The 17,982-nt window shown below is 37.9% G+C and overlaps 1 protein-coding gene across 17 annotated transcripts in view; it reads left to right on the top strand.

The window, feature by feature from the left end:
* Positions 1 to 17,982, top strand: part of EPB41L5 (erythrocyte membrane protein band 4.1 like 5) — a 137,041-nt gene that overhangs the window by 31,501 nt on the left and 87,558 nt on the right. For 11 of the 17 annotated variants that reach the window (XR_014829652.1, XR_014829654.1, XR_014829653.1 and 8 more), the window contains 8 exons: positions 4,090 to 4,132; positions 5,860 to 5,938; positions 6,848 to 6,892; positions 7,064 to 7,116; positions 10,350 to 10,470; positions 10,607 to 10,694; positions 12,487 to 12,575; positions 15,147 to 15,216. Coding sequence is in view for 14 of the 17 variants with exons in the window: in XM_084999608.1 (XP_084855734.1) it covers positions 4,090 to 4,132; positions 5,860 to 5,938; positions 6,848 to 6,892; positions 7,064 to 7,116; positions 10,350 to 10,470; positions 10,607 to 10,694; positions 12,487 to 12,575; positions 15,147 to 15,216 (588 nt within the window). In the remaining 3 variants the exon portion in view is untranslated. The remainder of the gene's footprint in view (positions 1 to 4,089; positions 4,133 to 5,859; positions 5,939 to 6,847; positions 6,893 to 7,063; positions 7,117 to 10,349; positions 10,471 to 10,606; positions 10,695 to 12,486; positions 12,576 to 15,146; positions 15,217 to 17,982) is intronic. The other 6 variants (XM_084999617.1, XM_084999616.1, XM_084999614.1 and 3 more) reach the window with 1 other exon arrangement.

The raw sequence follows: 17,982 nt of genomic DNA, 5'->3' as shown, positions 1-17,982 counted from the left end.
AAGTAAGTAATTGTTCTTTTATGCCTAGCTCAATAGGATGGAAAGAAATGTAGCTTTCCATATCCTTTGAATTCTAAGTTTATCAACTAGATTTGAAAAGTAGGAAATTAGAAGGAAGTTTGTTTCCTTTTTAAGGTACAGAAGGTAAAAGAACCATATTAGTTTCACACTATGCATCCAAGAGTCTCTATCTGCATGCTGTCACCTTTATCTTCTGTTGTAATTTATCCCGAAGACCCTGATTCAAGGAAAATACCATCAGTGCCTGTCTCTGAGCTCTGAATTTTCCAGTCCCTGGGCTTGGAATGTGGAGGAGATGAAAGAAAACAGACTTGAGAATATGCAAACATGAGCTCAGACCTTCCCCAGAATGACTCCCCCAGCTCCTAAATTTCACTTTAAAATGTGCTTGATGCTTTATCTGAGTTTTGGATTGTTTTAAAGGAGTGCAGAGTGTAGAAGCTATCAAACGCAGATAGAAAAGAGATTAAAATGCCTCCTTGAAAGAAAACTGATCCTTTGTGTCACCAGGATGATTGTATGTTTAATGTGCTTAGAATATTCAGGTACAAATTAGAGATTAAAGGTCTGTTTATGAGACCAGCCCTAAATGTCCTTAAAGTGGAAGAAACTTATAACTGTCTGAGAAAGGTTTTAGGTTGTTCTTAAAATAGTATTGGCCTAATATTGTTTCCTTCTCAATATCCCTTATTCTGTCAAAGAATTTTTTTCTTTGTAAAATTTATTTTTTTTATGATTTTCATTTTTTCCATTATAGTTGATTTACAGTGTTCTGTCAGTTTCTACTGTACAGCAGAGTATTCTGTCAAAATTTATATTTAGCCTGTTATTTTCAGCCCATTGTTAATTTCTTTGCTCTTTACCAACATACACTTTTTTCCCCTTCTTTTTTACTTGTTTGAAGAAACTCTAGAAGGAATCAGAAGGCAGTAACTTGTTGGGATAGGGAGTGGTGCATATAGTGACAGAAGTTGGGTATATGGAGTATTGCAGGGCTTGAAGGGACTCTTGACTGTATACCTTTTTTTCCCAGGCAGTATACTCACTTCATGGGAAAGTTCCCAGGCCAAGGATGGAGCCTGCACCACAGCTGCCATCTGAGCCACAGCAGTGACAATGCTGGATCCTTAACCCCCTAAGCCACAAGGGAATTCCCGTATACCTTTTAATGTTTCTAAAAATTAGGGCATATGAATATATTACATATTAAATAAGGGGGTGCATGATTATTGTAAGTAATAATGTACTCTTATAGAGTATATTAAAAATACAGGAAGGCACAAAGAAAAATCAGCCATCTCAGCCACCTAGATATAGCATTTCTGTTACTGTTTCATTATGGATTGCCTCAGTCTGAAAGAGAAGGCATGTTTATATATAGTTGACCCATGAACAGTGTGGGGGTTAGGAGTGCTGACCCTCCATGTAGTTGAAAATCAGCATGTAACTTTTATGGTTGGCCCTCTGTATCTAGGGTTCTGCATCTGTGAATTCAGCCCACCTAGGATTGTGTAGTACTGTAGTGTGTATTTAGTGAAAAAAATCCATGTATGAGTGGGCCTGTGGAGTTCAGACCCTCTTTGTTCAAGGATCAACTGTACAAATTTGTACATGTTGGCAAAACATTTTACTATGTGTTGTAATCTGCCTTTAAATTTTTTTTTTTTTGCTTTTCAGGGCCACGCCCGTGGCATGTGGAGGTTCCCAGGCTAGGGGTAGAATTGGAGCTACAGCTGCCAGCCTACACCACAGCCACAGCAACATCAGATCTGAGCCACGTCTGCAACCTATTCCACAGGTCACAGCAACACCTGATCCTTAACCCACTGAGCAAGGCCAGGGATCGAGCCCACAACCTCATGGTTCCTAGTTGGATTTGTTAACCACTGAGCCATGTGGGAACCCAGCTATGTCTTAAAAGTAACTCTGAGTCTGTGACTCAGCAATTTTACATCTAGAAATCATTATGGATGATTTAATCCACAAGGAATTACATCAGAGAAAATTAAGACAATCTATATATCCAACAATTAGTGAACTGGTTAAATAAAGTATTTCAACATGACAGAACTGTGCAACAATTAATAAGAATGAAAGCTAAAATACTTAATAATCTGGAAACTTACCTATACCATTAAAACTGTTAAAAAGACCAAAAAAAAGACATAGTCATTGTCTCCTAGAAGGTCTATGCTCATTTGTACTGCTTATGGTATATGAGAGTTTCCCTAAGTATGGTCATGTTGAGACTGCTCAAGGGACCAGCCATCCATTTATTTATTGCAGTAATAAATGAAAGCAGAAGATGACAAATCCCAGATCCTTGGTTTTGGGGAGAAAACATTCCAGGGCATATAAGCAGATTTTATCTCAGACGTAGTACATGATTGGCATTAGCCTGTGGTTGGCATTTTGCACAATGAAGTCTGGAGTTTTTGAATAGTAGAGTACCAGGCTTGGTCATGGTGGATGAACTTTTCACTGTCCTAAGTTGAAATCTTTTTCAGCTAACAGACTCAATTGTGTTCTGCCTACTGGCTGGCCTAGCATTATATTGATAGAGGGATGTGCAAAGCTGAACATTGCCAAACTGAAATGCGTAAAGTGTATGTCCAGCTGAATTTATTGAAAGATGAGAGATAGCTAGTGCCTACACACTTGGAATCCAGAGAAGATATAGAACAGTATTTAATTGCCTTTTGTAGTGTTTACTGACCATCTTACTTCGACTTGCAGAGGTGCTTTGCTGACACACTGGTATTTCGGTGACTTTCACTTTTGGATCTTGGCAGAGAAAGGGGAGAAGAGGCTAGGCAAATAATTGGCAAGAAAAGCCAGTGGTTCCAAGTCTGTTAACAATGCAGCCTTGTTTACCCACTCTCTGCCTCTCTGGATTCTGAGCTGGATTCCTCAGCTCTGTTAGCACAGGAGCACTGCTTTGGTTTAGGGGGCTTGGAATTGTAAGCATGCTAAAGAGAACACAGTCCTGCGTATCTTATGGGATGAGTGCATCCAGTCCGGGTTAGGATTTGCACTGTAAGGGGATTAATAATGAGAAGTGAGCTGGGAATGGTTTATAAGTGTGAGTCTCTGGAATTGGTTCTCAGGTCTGTTTGTGTTTTGGGCATTTCAGAGTGAAGAGGTTACAGAAACCAAAAAGAGTATCACTCTTGAAACCAGAAGCTGCTAATCATAATGTAATCATTTTTTATTTGTAAAGCAAAGGAGCACAGACTGCTTAATAAATAGGGCCTTGATTATGAAAAAGATATAATCTTATTATGCAGGCTCTTTTAAAAACAACTACTTTGAGTAGGATCTAGTTTAAAATATGTGACACTGTTATTTCACTTAATTTGGGGTTATGATCTGTTACTAAATCTCACGTTTTTATTACAAGAATGAGCCAAGCACTAGAATATGAGGATACTTTTCTTTTGTGTCATTTTATCAGTTTTGAAAGAGTCATCTTTTGGGGAACAGCGAGACAAACTAAGGGGCAGAATTAAGAGTATATCCTTGTTATGAAGAGGGCGAAGGAAATGTTTAAAGAAGTCGAAGTTTTAGGCCTTTTTTGTTGTTGTTGTTGTTCGCATGTGTCATAAACTTGCTGTGGATTCTGGGCAGATTAATATCCACCCCCTGATTTTCAGTCTCGCTTTTGTTTTCCTTCCTTTCTCCCTTCCTCCATCCCTTCCTTCCTTCATCTTTTTAGGGCCACACCCACAGCATATTGAGGTTCCCAAGCTAGGGGTTGAATTAGAGCTACAGCTGCCAGCCTACACCACAGCAGTGCCAGATCCGAGCTGTACATGTGACCTACACCACAGCTCATGACAGTGCTGGATCTTTAACCCACTGAGCAAGGCCAGGGATCATACCCAAGTCTTCATGGATACTAGTTGGGTTCATTATCTCTGAGCCACAATGGGAACTCCTCACTTTTGCTTTTCTCTTGTGAAATATTTCCTTGTGTTTATCAGCAAAAGCATGATGAAAATTAACTTTTACTAATTAAAATGTTATCTCTCATCTACTTAAGAGCTACCTTTTTGTTTTTGTTTTTAGCATTGGTTGGATGGTACAAAGAGCATCAAAAAGCAAGTAAAAAGTAAGTGTTGAAAAAATTGTGAAAAAGGTGAAAACTGAATTAGACATAGTTATATATTAGAAACTAATTTCTGATAGTAAGAACATAAATCATGTTCCCAGTGGGTTTCTTAGCATCTCTACTTTCTTTTTTTTTTTTTTTGCTTTTTTTTAGGGCTGCACTTGCGGCACATGGAGGTTCCCAGGCTAGGGGTCCAATCAGAGCTGTAGCTGCCAGCCTACGCCAGAGCCACAGCAATGCGGGATCTGAGCCGGGTCTGCAACCTACACCACAGCTCACGACAATGCCGGATCCCCTACCCACTGAGCAAGGCCAGGGATCGAACCTGCAACCTCATGGTTCCTAGTCAGATTCATCAACCACTGCGCTATGACGGGAACTCCAACATCTCTACTTTCTAAAAATGATTGTCTCATATACTGATTTACCCCTCTAAATTATATAGAGAGTCAATGGTAGTCTATATTTAAGTGCCTTATAGTTTGTTTCTAGGAGAAAGGCTTGCAGCTTGCAAGTAATATTGAGTTCCCATGAGATGCTTGACTTTTATTTACTAATTACTTACGTTGATATTTTCTTGTTTGGTATCTGCCCTGCTCTAGAAAATATCTTTAGATTTTAAGATTAACTTTTTAAAATATTAAGCATAGTGAAAAGAAGCAATTCACATAAAAAATGTCTATTATTCTTAGTAATAGGCAAAAATACTGGTGTCTAGTCTGTAATCCCTTGTGTTTTTTGTAGTAACAGAGATTTTAGGGCACCTCAACTCTTTGCTTTACAAAATAATGGGACCATGAGAATATGGGGGTGAGTGGGTAGGTGAAGTAGATTGGGAAGTGTGTGGGAAGATTTGCCATGTGCAGTTTATAACTGGCATTCTCCATGCTCTTAGTGGGTTTTTAGGGCTGTTAGAGCATGGTTGGCCAAGACTTTTATTTGGACTGTTAGAATAACCTGGAGCTATCTTGGGAGGACAGGTGACTGTGGCAGTAGTGCAATCATTGGTACATTTAAAACAGCTATTGATTGATCTTTTTGTGTGATGCTTAATCAAGCTAACAGTGTCACCTATTGCTACAGCAATCTGTTATCTTACACTTCAGTAGATTTTTTTTTTTTTAATTTGTAAAGCATGTCTTTAATTTTTCCAGTTCAGAAGTTCCTGTCTTTTTGTTGTTGTTGTCTTTTTAGGGCCGCACCTGTGGCATATGGAAGTTCCCAGGCTAGGGATCACATTGGAGCTGCAGGCCTGAACTACAGCCACAGCAATGAGAGATCCAAGCCACATCTGTGACCTACACCACAGCTCATGGCAACACTGATCCTTAACCCACTGAGCAAGGCCAAGGATTGAACCCGAGTCCTCATAGATACTAGTTGGGTTCGTTACCTCTGAGCCCCCAGCTTTTTGACATATTTACTGATTGAAAATTTTTACTATTTATTCATTTATTTATTTTGCTTTTTAGGTCCACAGGTGCAGCATATGGAAGCTCCCAGCCTAGGGGTTGAGTCGGAGCTGCAGCTGCAGGCCTGCATCACAGCCACAGCAATGCCAGATCCTTAACCCACTGAGCAAGGCAAGGGATCAAACCTGCATCCGCAGGGATACAGTTACTACTGAGCCACAATGGGAACTCAGATTTTTTACTATTTAAATACCTATATTGAAAAAAAATTAAAGCCCCCTTCTTTCTCTCTTTCTTTTTTTCTTTTAATGGCAGTTGGTTCACCCTATTGTCTGCATCTACGAGTTAAGTTTTATTCCTCAGAACCAAATAATCTTCGTGAAGAGCTAACCCGGTAAGACCACTCTCTGGAGTTGTGTACAAGAGTAAAGTTTTGGTCAGGCTAGCTAAAGACATTGATAGATCGTTTTTATAATTCTTTCCAGTTTATAGACAGCTAATGGAATGGATACTTTGCCCCTGGTAACAAGACATCAAAAAATAGAATTTCATTTGGGGATAGTGTTTTTTTAAGTATAGAATATTTTCCTTTAAAATGTCATTATCAACTCATGAATTATCAACAGGACTGATGTGTTTCAGTACATTATTATATTTATTGATATTGAAAATGATCTATCTTTGGCCACTGGGAGTTATTTCAGGTTGACTCCTGACTTTCTTTATTGAAATGCCATTGATTAATTAAACAGTTAAATCCTGCATTTGCTCGAATAGTTTTGAATAACTCTAAATAACTTACAGACATTTATTTTTATTTTGTCATGCTTCCTTGGAGTTTATTCATTGACTCTATAATGCATATCTATGACTCATGCACAGATGTGTAAAAACTGAGTTGCTGAGTGTCTTTAGAAGGGTTTCCTCCTGAACACTCTGCTAATGAATAAGATTATATAGCTTTTACCTGTGTATCATTGCTGTATCCCTTTACATATGAGGTGGCTGTATTGTCAGAGGAAAGTTAAATCAGGTCACAGAGCTCATTTTCAGTAACTTGCTTTAAACCTCTCTTTCGAGGTGCTGCTCTGTGCTCTATACCAGTCCTGGTGCTGCCCTTTGGGCACTCTCTCCCATCTTCCTGATGCTTATTGCCTCTTGTTTCCTAGTCTTTTTTTCCTTTACAGACTTTACTGTGAATTTTAATTTTATTTGTTATGATATTTCTTCTCAAATTAGAAGGGAAGATTTTTCACAGTAGATTGTTCTGCCTAATTAAATGTGTGCCTTTTATTTTTCTTAGGTATTTATTTGTTCTTCAGTTAAAACAAGATATCCTTAGTGGAAAGTGAGTATTAGTTTAAGGTAAACCACATTTTCTTGAGTAGCTGGAAAATTAGTTCATGGTTAGTTAATTATGAGAAGGAAATGATCAGTATGCAGTATGTATTATTTCCATTTATCATAAGATGAAGGCTGTGAGGTTGACTTGTCTAACAAATTTATGTTTTGGTCTCAGATTAGATTGTCCCTTTGAGACAGCTGTGCAATTGGCAGCTTATAATTTGCAAGGTAAGCAACTTTCCTGTTGATTGTTAAGAGCAAAGCATAATTCTTTGTGTGTATAAGGATTTCAAAAGATTAAGTGATGTGCAAGAAAAGAAACACCACTGTTTTTGTGTAAACTTGTATCATTATTCAGCTCTGACTTTCACTCGATTTAGAACATTGCTTTCTTTTTCTTCCCTTTCATTTTATTTGCTCTTTTCATCTAATAGTGTTTTCAAACAAAAATTGCAGTTTACTTGATAATTCTATATATATTATAATGGGATCCTCAGCTAACTTTTTTCCTTTAAGAAGAATGCAGTGATGTATGAGTAAATTGTCCCTATAGCCGCATGATTTACTTTTTTTTTTTTTTTTTTTTTTTTTTTTTTTTGCTTTTTAGGGCCATACTGGAGACATATGGAAGTTCCAGGCTAGGGGTTGAATCAGAGCTGTAGCTGCTGGCCTACACTACAGCCACAGCGATGTGGGATCCAAGCCACATCTGTGACCTATGCCACAGCTCACGGCAGCATCAGATCCCTGACCCACTGAGTGAGGTCAGGGATCTTATCCACATCCTTATGGATACTGGTCAGACTTGTTTTCACTGCACCACAGTGGGAACTCCTGGTTTGCTTTCTTTAGTCTTGTTCTTAAAAATGAATCCATAAAAGAAATATTTAGCATGTACTTAAAACTTCCTGATGATTATTTTAAGGATTTTTTTAAAAAACATTTTTCAAAAAATGAGATTAATAAAAAACTCTTTTGTACCTTATTACACTGATCCAGTACTTGTTAAACTTAGGTGTTTTCTTCTGAAAACTTGACATTTTAGGAAAATTATAATTTCAGTCCTTGTTCACGAATGGAAAGAAATAATCTGACTAGAATATTAGTATGTATTAGAATACAAAATAATCATTATTATTAAGACATTAATAACTTTAAGCTTTTGGGGAGTAAGTGTATATTATCCCCAGTCTCTCTAAGACCAGTAGAATTGTTTTTCCATTGTATTGGTAATAATAGGACTAAATTTTCCATATTTTGTGGTAAACCTAATATTTTGCTTATTTTGTGCTGCTCCTATTTTAGAAAGCATATTTTCCTGTTGATAGAGGATTGGTGACTGGAAGAAATTTCTGTACTTCAAAAATTTGCCCCTGGTGTAAATTACTATCTGCATGTCTCCATCTGCTATTGTAGTCTGTTGACAAACTAAAACTTGTTTTCTGATCTGCAGGGTGTCAAACAGATACTAGTTTGGAAATGCCATGCCTCTAGCATTATAATGATCACAAGTATATAGTTGCATGCATCTTTTTTTTGAAAGCACATTGTTTAAGTTTTATTAATTGCTGTTTGAGGTTGTAAATTCTAAAACTCTCAGATCTACTGAAAAGCTGTCATTTTCGATATCTGTGTTCCACCACTTATGGCTTCATATATTCTGTGTTTCATTGTGTAAGTTTCAAGACAGCCGAAGTGTATACTTCTTAAAAATAATGATTTGGGTGAAGTTTCCTGTGTGGCATAGTGGCTTAAGGATCTGGCAGTGATGCTGCAACTTGGGCTTGGGTTCGATCCCTGGCCAGGAACTTCCACATACCTCGGGTGCAACCGGAAAAAAAAAAAAAAAAAAAAAAAAAAGACTTGTGTATTTAACAAAACAATAATTTGAAGTGATACTTACTAAACACTTACTGTCTGATTCATGCATGTGGCTCTATTATGTTATTTCTTAACCCTACTTGTCGTATATCTTTTCCTAAAGTTTCTTTCCTACTTTCTCGTTCACCCATGGTACCATTATTTTTATGATGCCTTCAAACTTCATGCTGTGTATTATGCATCTCATTGTCTCATGTCTAATAGTTTATCACATAAGACTAATTAAGATCCTTAAGAGTAAATTTGCCAAATTATCACTCCTGTCTTCATAAGAGGGACTCCTTGTTTCTCATTTGTGATTTTCTATTTTTTTCAGAATAATTCTTATCACTTTTCTCACACTCCCAAGTTCAATTTTTCTTTATCATTTTAGTGTATATCCTGAACAACATTATGTAGCATATTTGGTTTGGTTCTTAAAGAACTTGTGATCCAAACAAAAGAGCAATTTCCTCAGCAGTAAAGTGGGCATGATAATATTTTCCTAGGTGGTTATGCAGTTAAATGACAGTATGGCTGTAATATGTCTAGTATGTAGAATAGATGCTCAGTAAACAAGTTATTACCATTTTCATGATTATCTCAAGTAGTTCTCATGTATTTTTTCCTCTCCACAGCTGGATTTTTTTTTTTTTTTATCAAAATGGAAATATTTATTTATTTGGTCTTTTTTGCCTTTTCTAGAGCCACTCCTGCGGCATATGGAGGTTCCAAGGCTAGGGGTGTAATTGGAGCTGTAGCTGCCAGCCTACGCCAGAGCCACAGCAATGCGGGATCCAAGCCGCATCTGCAGCCTACACTGCAGCTCACGGCAATGCTGGATCGTTAACCCACGGAGCAAGGGCAGGGGTCGAACCCGCAACCCCATGGTTCCCAGTCAGATTCATTAACCACTGCTCCACGACGGGAACTCCCAAAATGGAAATATTTTAATATGTGTAAAATACTATTTTAAAGGACAGATTTCTAAAATATGAAAATTAGGATCATTGTTTCCTCAAACCCAGTTTAGAGATAACCACAGAAGCGTACATAGATGTTTGTGCATTGTCCAGTACTTTTCCTCCTGCCTCCTTCACCAAGTACTTTTTAGTAATTTTTTCATTGTTGTTAAATTTCTTGGGGGTTAATAATTTAAAATTCCAGGAGGACAGTGATTGTATCTTACAATGATATTAGCTTCTTAACAGATGGCAGCTAATTGTTTTTTTAAGGATTGCTAAATATTTTTGTTTATTTAATAGATCAATAAATATTTCTTATGAAGTCTAAAAGATTTTCAAAAGCTAAGCATTAATAAGGTTTGACTAAATTAAGAGAATGACATTTTCTTGAAAAGACACTATCAACCACACCTTGTGGTTATAGCCAGACTTGTGTGACTTGTGTATGGCCAGATAGGTCCTAAGGCTAATAAATAAGCAAGTACTTTTGGGAATGGTCTGGGTATTGTGCATGCCTTGTAGTTTAAGAAAGAATCTAATCTTCTTAGCAGTTTTTATTAATAACATGGGTTTGAAGGATTCAGCAGGGAGTTAACTTATTAACAAAAGATAACTTTGTGAACCTTATGTTTGTAGCTGAGCTTGGTGACTATGATCTTGCTGAGCACAGTCCCGAACTTGTGTCTGAGTTCAGGTTTGTGCCCATTCAGACTGAAGAGATGGAGCTGGCTATTTTTGAGAAATGGAAGGAATACAGGTACTTGACATTTGATCATACCTTAGCTTCACCACAGTAGTGATTTCAAATTTGTTTTCTTCTATTTCTATATTTGGTATAGAATTCATTTTATATTTATTATTATCCTAAAATATATTACTTTTTTAAATTTCAGAGGTCAGACACCAGCACAAGCTGAAACCAATTATCTGAATAAAGCCAAGTGGCTAGAAATGTATGGGGTTGATATGCATGTGGTCAAGGTAAGCACTGTGTTGTGATGCTGTTTATTTATTTATTTATCTATCTATCATCTTTTTTTTTGCTTTTTAGGGCCACACCAGAGGCATATGGAGGTTTAGGCTACAGCTGCCGACCTACTTCACAGCCACAACAATGCAGGAACCAAGCCGCATCTGTGACCTACACCACAGCTCACGGCAACACCAGAGCCTTAACCCACTGAGAGAGGCCAGGGATAGAACCCGCAACCTCATGGCTCCTAGTCAGATTTGTTTTTGCTGTGCCACGACTCGAACTCCATCTATCATCTTTTTAGGGCTGCACCCACAGCATATGGAAGTTCCCAGGCTAGGGGTTGAAGTGGAGCTGCAGCTGCCAACCTACACCACAGCCACAGCAATGTGGGATCTGAGCCATTTCTGTGACCTGCACCATGGAAGTTCCCAGGCTAGGGGTTGAAGTGGAGCTGCAGCTGCCAGCCTACGCCACAGCCACAGCATTGTGGGATCTGAGCCATTTCTGTGACCTGCACCATAGCTCATGGCAATGCCAGATCCATTATCCACTGAGCGATGCCAAGGATTGAACCTGCATTCTCATGGATACTAGTCAGGTTCCTTATTCCTGAGCCATGATGGGAACCCCTTTTAAAGCTTTTTAAAAAATTTATTGGTTCAAGGTGGCTGGAATTTTTCAGTGTGAGGAAGGGTATGGAGTTTGCATGGGCTAACACTGAGGACTTCATTGTGTGGTTATGAAGATTGAGATTAAATACTGAATGATGAGAATCTTACCCAAAAATAAGAAAGAAGAGAAACAGCCAAAATCTCTAGAAATATATGTGCTTTTAAGTTGTTCTTGTTTTCATTTGTAAGCCACTTACTACTTTTTCATTTCGTATTCCTATCATCTTATGTAAGCTGAGTGGGCTCTGTAAAATGAAAATAACTTAGGGAAGTTCCCTTGTGGTGCAGTAGGTTGGGGAATCTGTTGTTGCCATAGCTGGTGGCACAGGCTTCAACTGTGGCATGGGTTCATTCCCTGGCCCAGGAATTTTTGCATGCTGCAAGTGCAGCCAAAAAAAGAAAAAGAAAAGAAATTAATAATTAAGGAAGTAGGAGTTCCCGTCGTGGCGCAGTGGTTAACGAATCCGACTAGGAACCATGAGGTTGCAGGTTTGGTCCCTGGCCTTGCTCAGTGGGTTAAGGACCCGGTGTTGCCATGAGCTGTAGTGTAGGTTGCAGACGCGGCTTGGATCCTGTGTTGCTATGGCTGTGGTGTAGGCTGGCAGCAACAGCTCCGATTCGACCCCTAGCCTGGGAACCTCCATATGCCGCAGGAGCAGCCATAGAAAAGACCAAAAAAAAAAAAAAAAAAATTAAGGAAGTAAAGTTGAAAATTGGTAAATTGAGAAGACTTTGATAAGCTAATATATATAGCTTATGTAATGATTTAAGTTCTTTTTAATTTAAGAAGCTCAATTTTCTCAGAAAGGTAGTCTTTTTCGAAATCTGTGACTTAAATACCAACTAGAATGTGGGAAGAATCTGGAAAGCTTTCTTTGTAGTGGCAAGATAACTGTCTCTTTTCAAAGAAGACATACCTTAAAACTGTAGTGTTTCAGTGAATTATGTATGCATGAATTTTCTTGAGAATGTGATTTTGGATACTTTAATTGTTGAAAACATCTTGCACATTAATATTAGCCATATGTAATTGATATAATTTAATATGAAAATTAATCAGCTATGTGAAAGTGTAAAACCTGTTTTATGCTAATAAAGCTAATATATTCTGTTTTTCTTAAATTAGGCTAGAGATGGGAATGACTACAGCTTGGGACTAACCCCAACAGGCGTCCTTGTTTTTGAAGGAGAGACCAAAATTGGCTTATTTTTTTGGTAAGCAGAGTTCACGTCAAAGATAATTATTGTTTTTTTTTAATGAAGGGAAATACTTATATGAAATTAATACAAAACATAGAATTTAGAAATAGTTCTGAAGTCTTATAAATGAATTGCAACTGTCCTGTCATCTTCCTATTCATCTTTAGTCCTTTCCTCCAAAGCAATTTTTAAAACTCTTCTAGTTGTGTTTTCCGTCAGTTTCAAGGTATGTCAGAATATGTGCCTTAAAATAAATATTATATATTTATATGTGTATTAAATGTTCACTTGGCCACTCCCTCCATCATATAATGTCACTGTTTTTGGTATTTCTTGTCCCATGGTCTTTTACTCCCAACTCCTTATTGTGTAAGAAGGAGGTGTTAATACTGTGGCCCCTCCTGTGGAGCTGAACTTCTCTTTCTATGTCCCAGCTTCTGTCATCCATACCTTTACATTATATTTGCATTTGACTTTTACATCATGGACAGATATTACTTGGATTTCATAACCATAATTAAGGTTTTCAGATTTTGTCTGGTTGTTTCTAAAAGCTGGAAGTCAGCGAATCGTGTTTATATTATTACGTCTTTGTGGGTTCTGGTGGAGAGCTTAGTAGTATACTGGTGTTATATATACATGGGCTGAGGATAGATCTTGTTTGTGGGCCCCTCTGTTGTTTACTTCTTCCCAGAACTCTAGGACTATTAGCTCGAAGCCTGCCAAACTCAAATTCTTACACATCCAGTTGCTTTAAATATAACCCAAGTGTAGTTTTGGCCACTAAGAGCCTGTCTGGTTTGCATATCTCACTGCAAACTGCACTTCATATCTGCTGGCCATAGATAAGCAAATCCTATAGCTGTGGGAGACCCCAAACCTCTGCTGCCTTCAGAGCTCTGTGGCTCAGGGACGACTCCCCCCTGCTGCCAAATGCCATGGCCTAGACACACAACCCTTCTCCCATTCTCCTCTCTCCTGGGAGTTCCCTCCTTCTCTTCCTCTCCTGGTGCTGGCCCTGTGCCACCTTGTCTGGGAGGCCTGCTGCTGTGAAGGTTCCCCTCCTGCAGCCTTGCACAAACCCCTTGGTAGAGCTCCCTGTGCAGTACTGCTCTCTCCTGGTCCTGTCCTTCTCCTGATCAGTGCTAAAATCCTTGAGCTTACAAATGAGATTACATTTCCTTTCCGTATAGTTTTTGTTTTCCTAGAGCTCTTAGGTTTCATGCATTCCATGCATCTCTTTAAATGACCTGCTTTTGTCTTCTTCTTCATTTTTTTTCTCAAATTCTCAAGTGTTTCCTGAAAAGATACTTTTCCAATGGGAACTGTTCACTCTCCTAGGCTGCTCTCCAGCTTTTGTCTTGGGACTTCCTTTTCCCTTTTTCTAACTTAGGAATCTCTGTCTTCTTTCCATATTTCCCTCTTTCTTTGCTTTTGTTTTTTTCTAGTACGTAGGCTCAAGTAATGCCTAAGAAATGCATTTTAGGAGGTAAATTATTTGAATCCTTGGATGCTTTAAAATGATTTATTCTTGTCTTATGCTTTCTAGATAAGGACTGAGAATGGAGTTTTAAGTTGAAAATTTTTTTCCCTCAAAAAGTCGAAGATAGTATTTCGTTTACTTTTGCTTCCGGGTGTCCTTCCTAGAGACTCCTTGGGATACGTCAGTGTAAATAACTTTATAATTGTCCCTTGATAGGTGAGAAAGCTGGGCTTTTAGTGACCTAGTCCTTAAGCGTAAATTTTCTGACACTTCCAGCCTTCCCACTTGGCAGATGGAACAGCCTTCGGGGCCAGAGAATGCTCTAGCATCTTTTGTACTACCTTGTAAGAATCAATTGGAGTTGGAAAGTGGCCATAAAGTGAGGTTTTAAAAAAATTTTTATTTTTTAAATTAAAGATTTCTTTAATCAAAATTGCTATAGAAAATAGAGTTGAAGGTCAGGAATTTGGGGGGTTTTGTGCCTTTTAAAAACTTCATAGGGAGTTCCCGTCGTGGCGCAGTGGTTAACGAATCCGACTAGGAACCATGAGGTTGCGGGTTCGGTCCCTGCCCTTGCTCAGTGGGTTAACGATCTGGCGTTGCCGTGAGCTGTGGTGTAGGTTGCAGACGCGGCTCGGATCCTGCGTTGCTGTGGCTCTGGCGTAGGCCGGTGGCTACAGCTCCGATTGGACCCCTAGCCTGGGAACCTCCATATGCCGCGGGAGCGGCCCAAGAAATAGCAACAACAACAACAACAACAAAAGACAAAAAGACAAAAGACAAAAAAAAATAAAAAAATAAAAACTTCATAGTTTTTCCTGTATCCAGTTCCAGTTAGCATTAGGCTTGGAGATTCTCTTACACCATAGTTATGTCTTACATATTTGCAGCATAAATTTTGCCGGAGATTTTGCTTTTCAGCTTTTTTTTCTATTAATTATTTTTTAGATTGGAGACTTTTTTGCGCAGCAGTACAGGTTATGCTTACCTGCCTGTCAGTTTTCAGTGTATAAGTTAGATGATTAATATGCTTGAAGTAACAACGCATTTTTTAAATTTACAGCACATTTATTTCAGGTCTGTCTGTTATTCTCATATTGTAGGCCCAAAATAACCAGGTTGGATTTTAAGAAGAATAAATTAACCCTGGTGGTTGTAGAAGATGATGATCAGGTAGGAATTGTATTGTATTACAATTTAACAATGACTATGTTATGTGGTAACTTAAGTCTCTAAAAGGGGAAACACACCTTGTTTTATGGAGCCATAGAAAAGGAACTTAGTATAATTAATAATTTAATTAAATAATTTCCTGCTTTAGGTCATATCATCTGAAAATTATAGTTTTCTGTCTTTAAAGATTAAAAGACTGTTCTCATTCCTTTGTTAATAATATATCTCAAGTGTATAAAAATGTATATTTAAATGGCTTTGAGTTCCCATTGTGGCTTAGTGGTAACCAATCTGGCTAGCATCCATGAGGATGCAGGTGCAATCCCTGGCCCAGCTCGGTGGGTTAAGGACCCAGCGTTGCCATGAGCTGTGGTGTAGGATGCAGATGTGGCTCAGATCTGGCATTGCTGTGGCTGTGGCAGAGGCCTGCAGCTTCAGCTCCAGTTTGACCCCTAGCCTGGGAACTTCCATATGCCGGGGCTGCGGCCCTAAAACGAAAAAAAAAAATGGCTTTATCCCTTTAGTACTTGATGAAAAGAGATCTACTTAATAATCTTTTTTTTTTAAGTTTTATTGAAGTATAGTTAATTTACAAGGCTGTGATAATTTCTGCTCTACAACAAAGTGACCTAAATTGTATGCATTATACACATATCCATTCTCTCTCAGTTTCTTTTCGCACATATATTATCGTAGAATACTGGGTAGAATTCTCTATGCTGTACAGCAGGCCCTCGTTGGCCAGTTGTTCTGTATACCTCAGTGTACATATGCCAGCCCCAAACCCCCAGTCCATTTGTCCCAACCCCCTTTGGTAACCATAAGTTTTTCAAAGTCTGTGAGTCTGTTTCTGTTCTGCAAATAAGTTCATTTGTATCCTTTATTTATTTATTTTTTTTTAAGATTCCACATATAGGTGCTATCATACGATGTTTGTCTTTCACTGTCTAACTTCATTTAGTATGATCATTTCAAGGTCCAGCCATGTTGGCTGCAGATGGCTTTTTTTGTGTGTGGCACAGAGGTTTAAGGGTCTGGTGGCTTGGGTCACTGCTGTGGCACAGGTTCAGTCCCTGACCTAGGAACTTCGGTGTGCTGTGGGTGCGGCCAAAAAAATAATAATAATAAAGCCATGAAGGATTATCTTTTTCTCAATTAGGTCTAGTTCCTAATCGATAATCCTATAACAACATGGGTGCATCTCAAATGAATTATGCTAAGTGGAAGAAGCTTGACTCAGAAAATTGTGACTGTATGATTCCGTTTATCTGATAGTCTGGGAAAGGCAAACCTTTAGGGATAGAGAATAGCTCATTGACGGTTTGGGGTTGGGGGAGTGAGGAGGCCTGACCACAAAGAAAGAGTGTAGGGAGTTTGGGGACATCAGAGAACTATTCTGTGTCCTGGTTTTGGTGGTGGTTGCATGATTCTATGTATTTTCTAAATCAATGGAATTGTTAGTAAATAAAAATTTTACTGCATATAAAGTAATAAATTTGAGATTCTGAAAATTAGATAAAACAGTTACAAGTCTTTTTTGAAAGTTTTAAGTTTACTGAGATACATACAAAGGATTGCCTGTTACACAACTTGGAAATCAGAGACAGTAGTAGAGCATTTTAAAAAAGAAGTCTCTTGATGGTACAGATGATCAGTATATTATCAACAAATGAGTTGAAAATGTTTCAGAAGAGACATTTCATATCTAAAAATCTATTTTACAAATATTTTCCTTTTTTGTAAGCACAGATGTGATTAAATAATATTTGCATCTAGATCTAAAGAATTGTTCATGGAGAATAAGATATAATTCTGTGTATAAGAAAATATGGTCATATTTAATTAGTGGTAGTTGTTCTTATTGAGCCATAAAATGTGCATCTTACAATTGACGGTGTTTCACATTTGATCTAACATAGTGTTAGCTTCTTGCATGTCTCTTTGAAGGTATTATATATATATATTCAAGCAAAAGTGCATATCCTTTTTTATACAGAGATTGCCATGCTTATTATGCACTACTCTCTCCTTATCCTTTATAAACTTTGCATTCTAACTTGGAATGTTTTATGTATCAGTACGTAAAGTTGTTCTTCATTCTTATAAAAGCAGAAAACTAAAATGCATGTATGTTATGCACATATATTCTTGTGTATGGTATACCCTAATTAATTTAATAAATTCTCAATTAATTGACATTTATTCACTGTGTATAATTAATTTGTACATTGGCATGTTATCTGTAGGATAATTTCCTAGAGGTGGGTTTGCAGGGTTAAATGGTTTTGTGCATTTGTCCTGGATATAGAGAAATCCTGTCAAGTTGCATGGCCTGCTTTCTCAGAGGAAATTAAACACGTTTTTATCTGATACGTAAAACATGGAATATCATTGTGGGGTTAATTTTTATTTCTATTGTTGTAAGTGATATTGAACATCTTTTCATACATTTCAGTTGCTTGATTTCTTTTTCTCCGAACTGTTCATATCCTTTGCCCAATTTTCTTTTGGGTTTATTGTCTTTTTTCTTGTAGGTTTTACTCTACTCTTTGTCATGGATGTTATAAACATTCAGTCTCATAGATGTTTGTCTTTTCACATTGCTTGTTAGGGTTTTTGTCAGGTACTTTAAGAAATTTTAAATAAGTGCATTTATCAATATTTTATGGATGGAGTTCCCGTCGTGGCGCAGTGGTTAACGAATCCGACTAGGAACCATGAGGTTGCGGGTTCGGTCCCTGCCCTTGCTCAGTGGGTTAACGATCC

Source organism: Sus scrofa, chromosome 15 (assembly GCF_054392235.1).
Source record: "Sus scrofa isolate SSC_HxYL_T2T_F1_AM1 chromosome 15, Sscrofa_HxYL_maternal_Yorkshire_Landrace_v2.0, whole genome shotgun sequence".
Classification (NCBI taxonomy): Eukaryota; Metazoa; Chordata; class Mammalia; order Artiodactyla; family Suidae; genus Sus; species Sus scrofa.
Note: the sequence above shows the minus strand (reverse complement) of the source record. Positions and strands in the feature narration are given on the sequence as shown.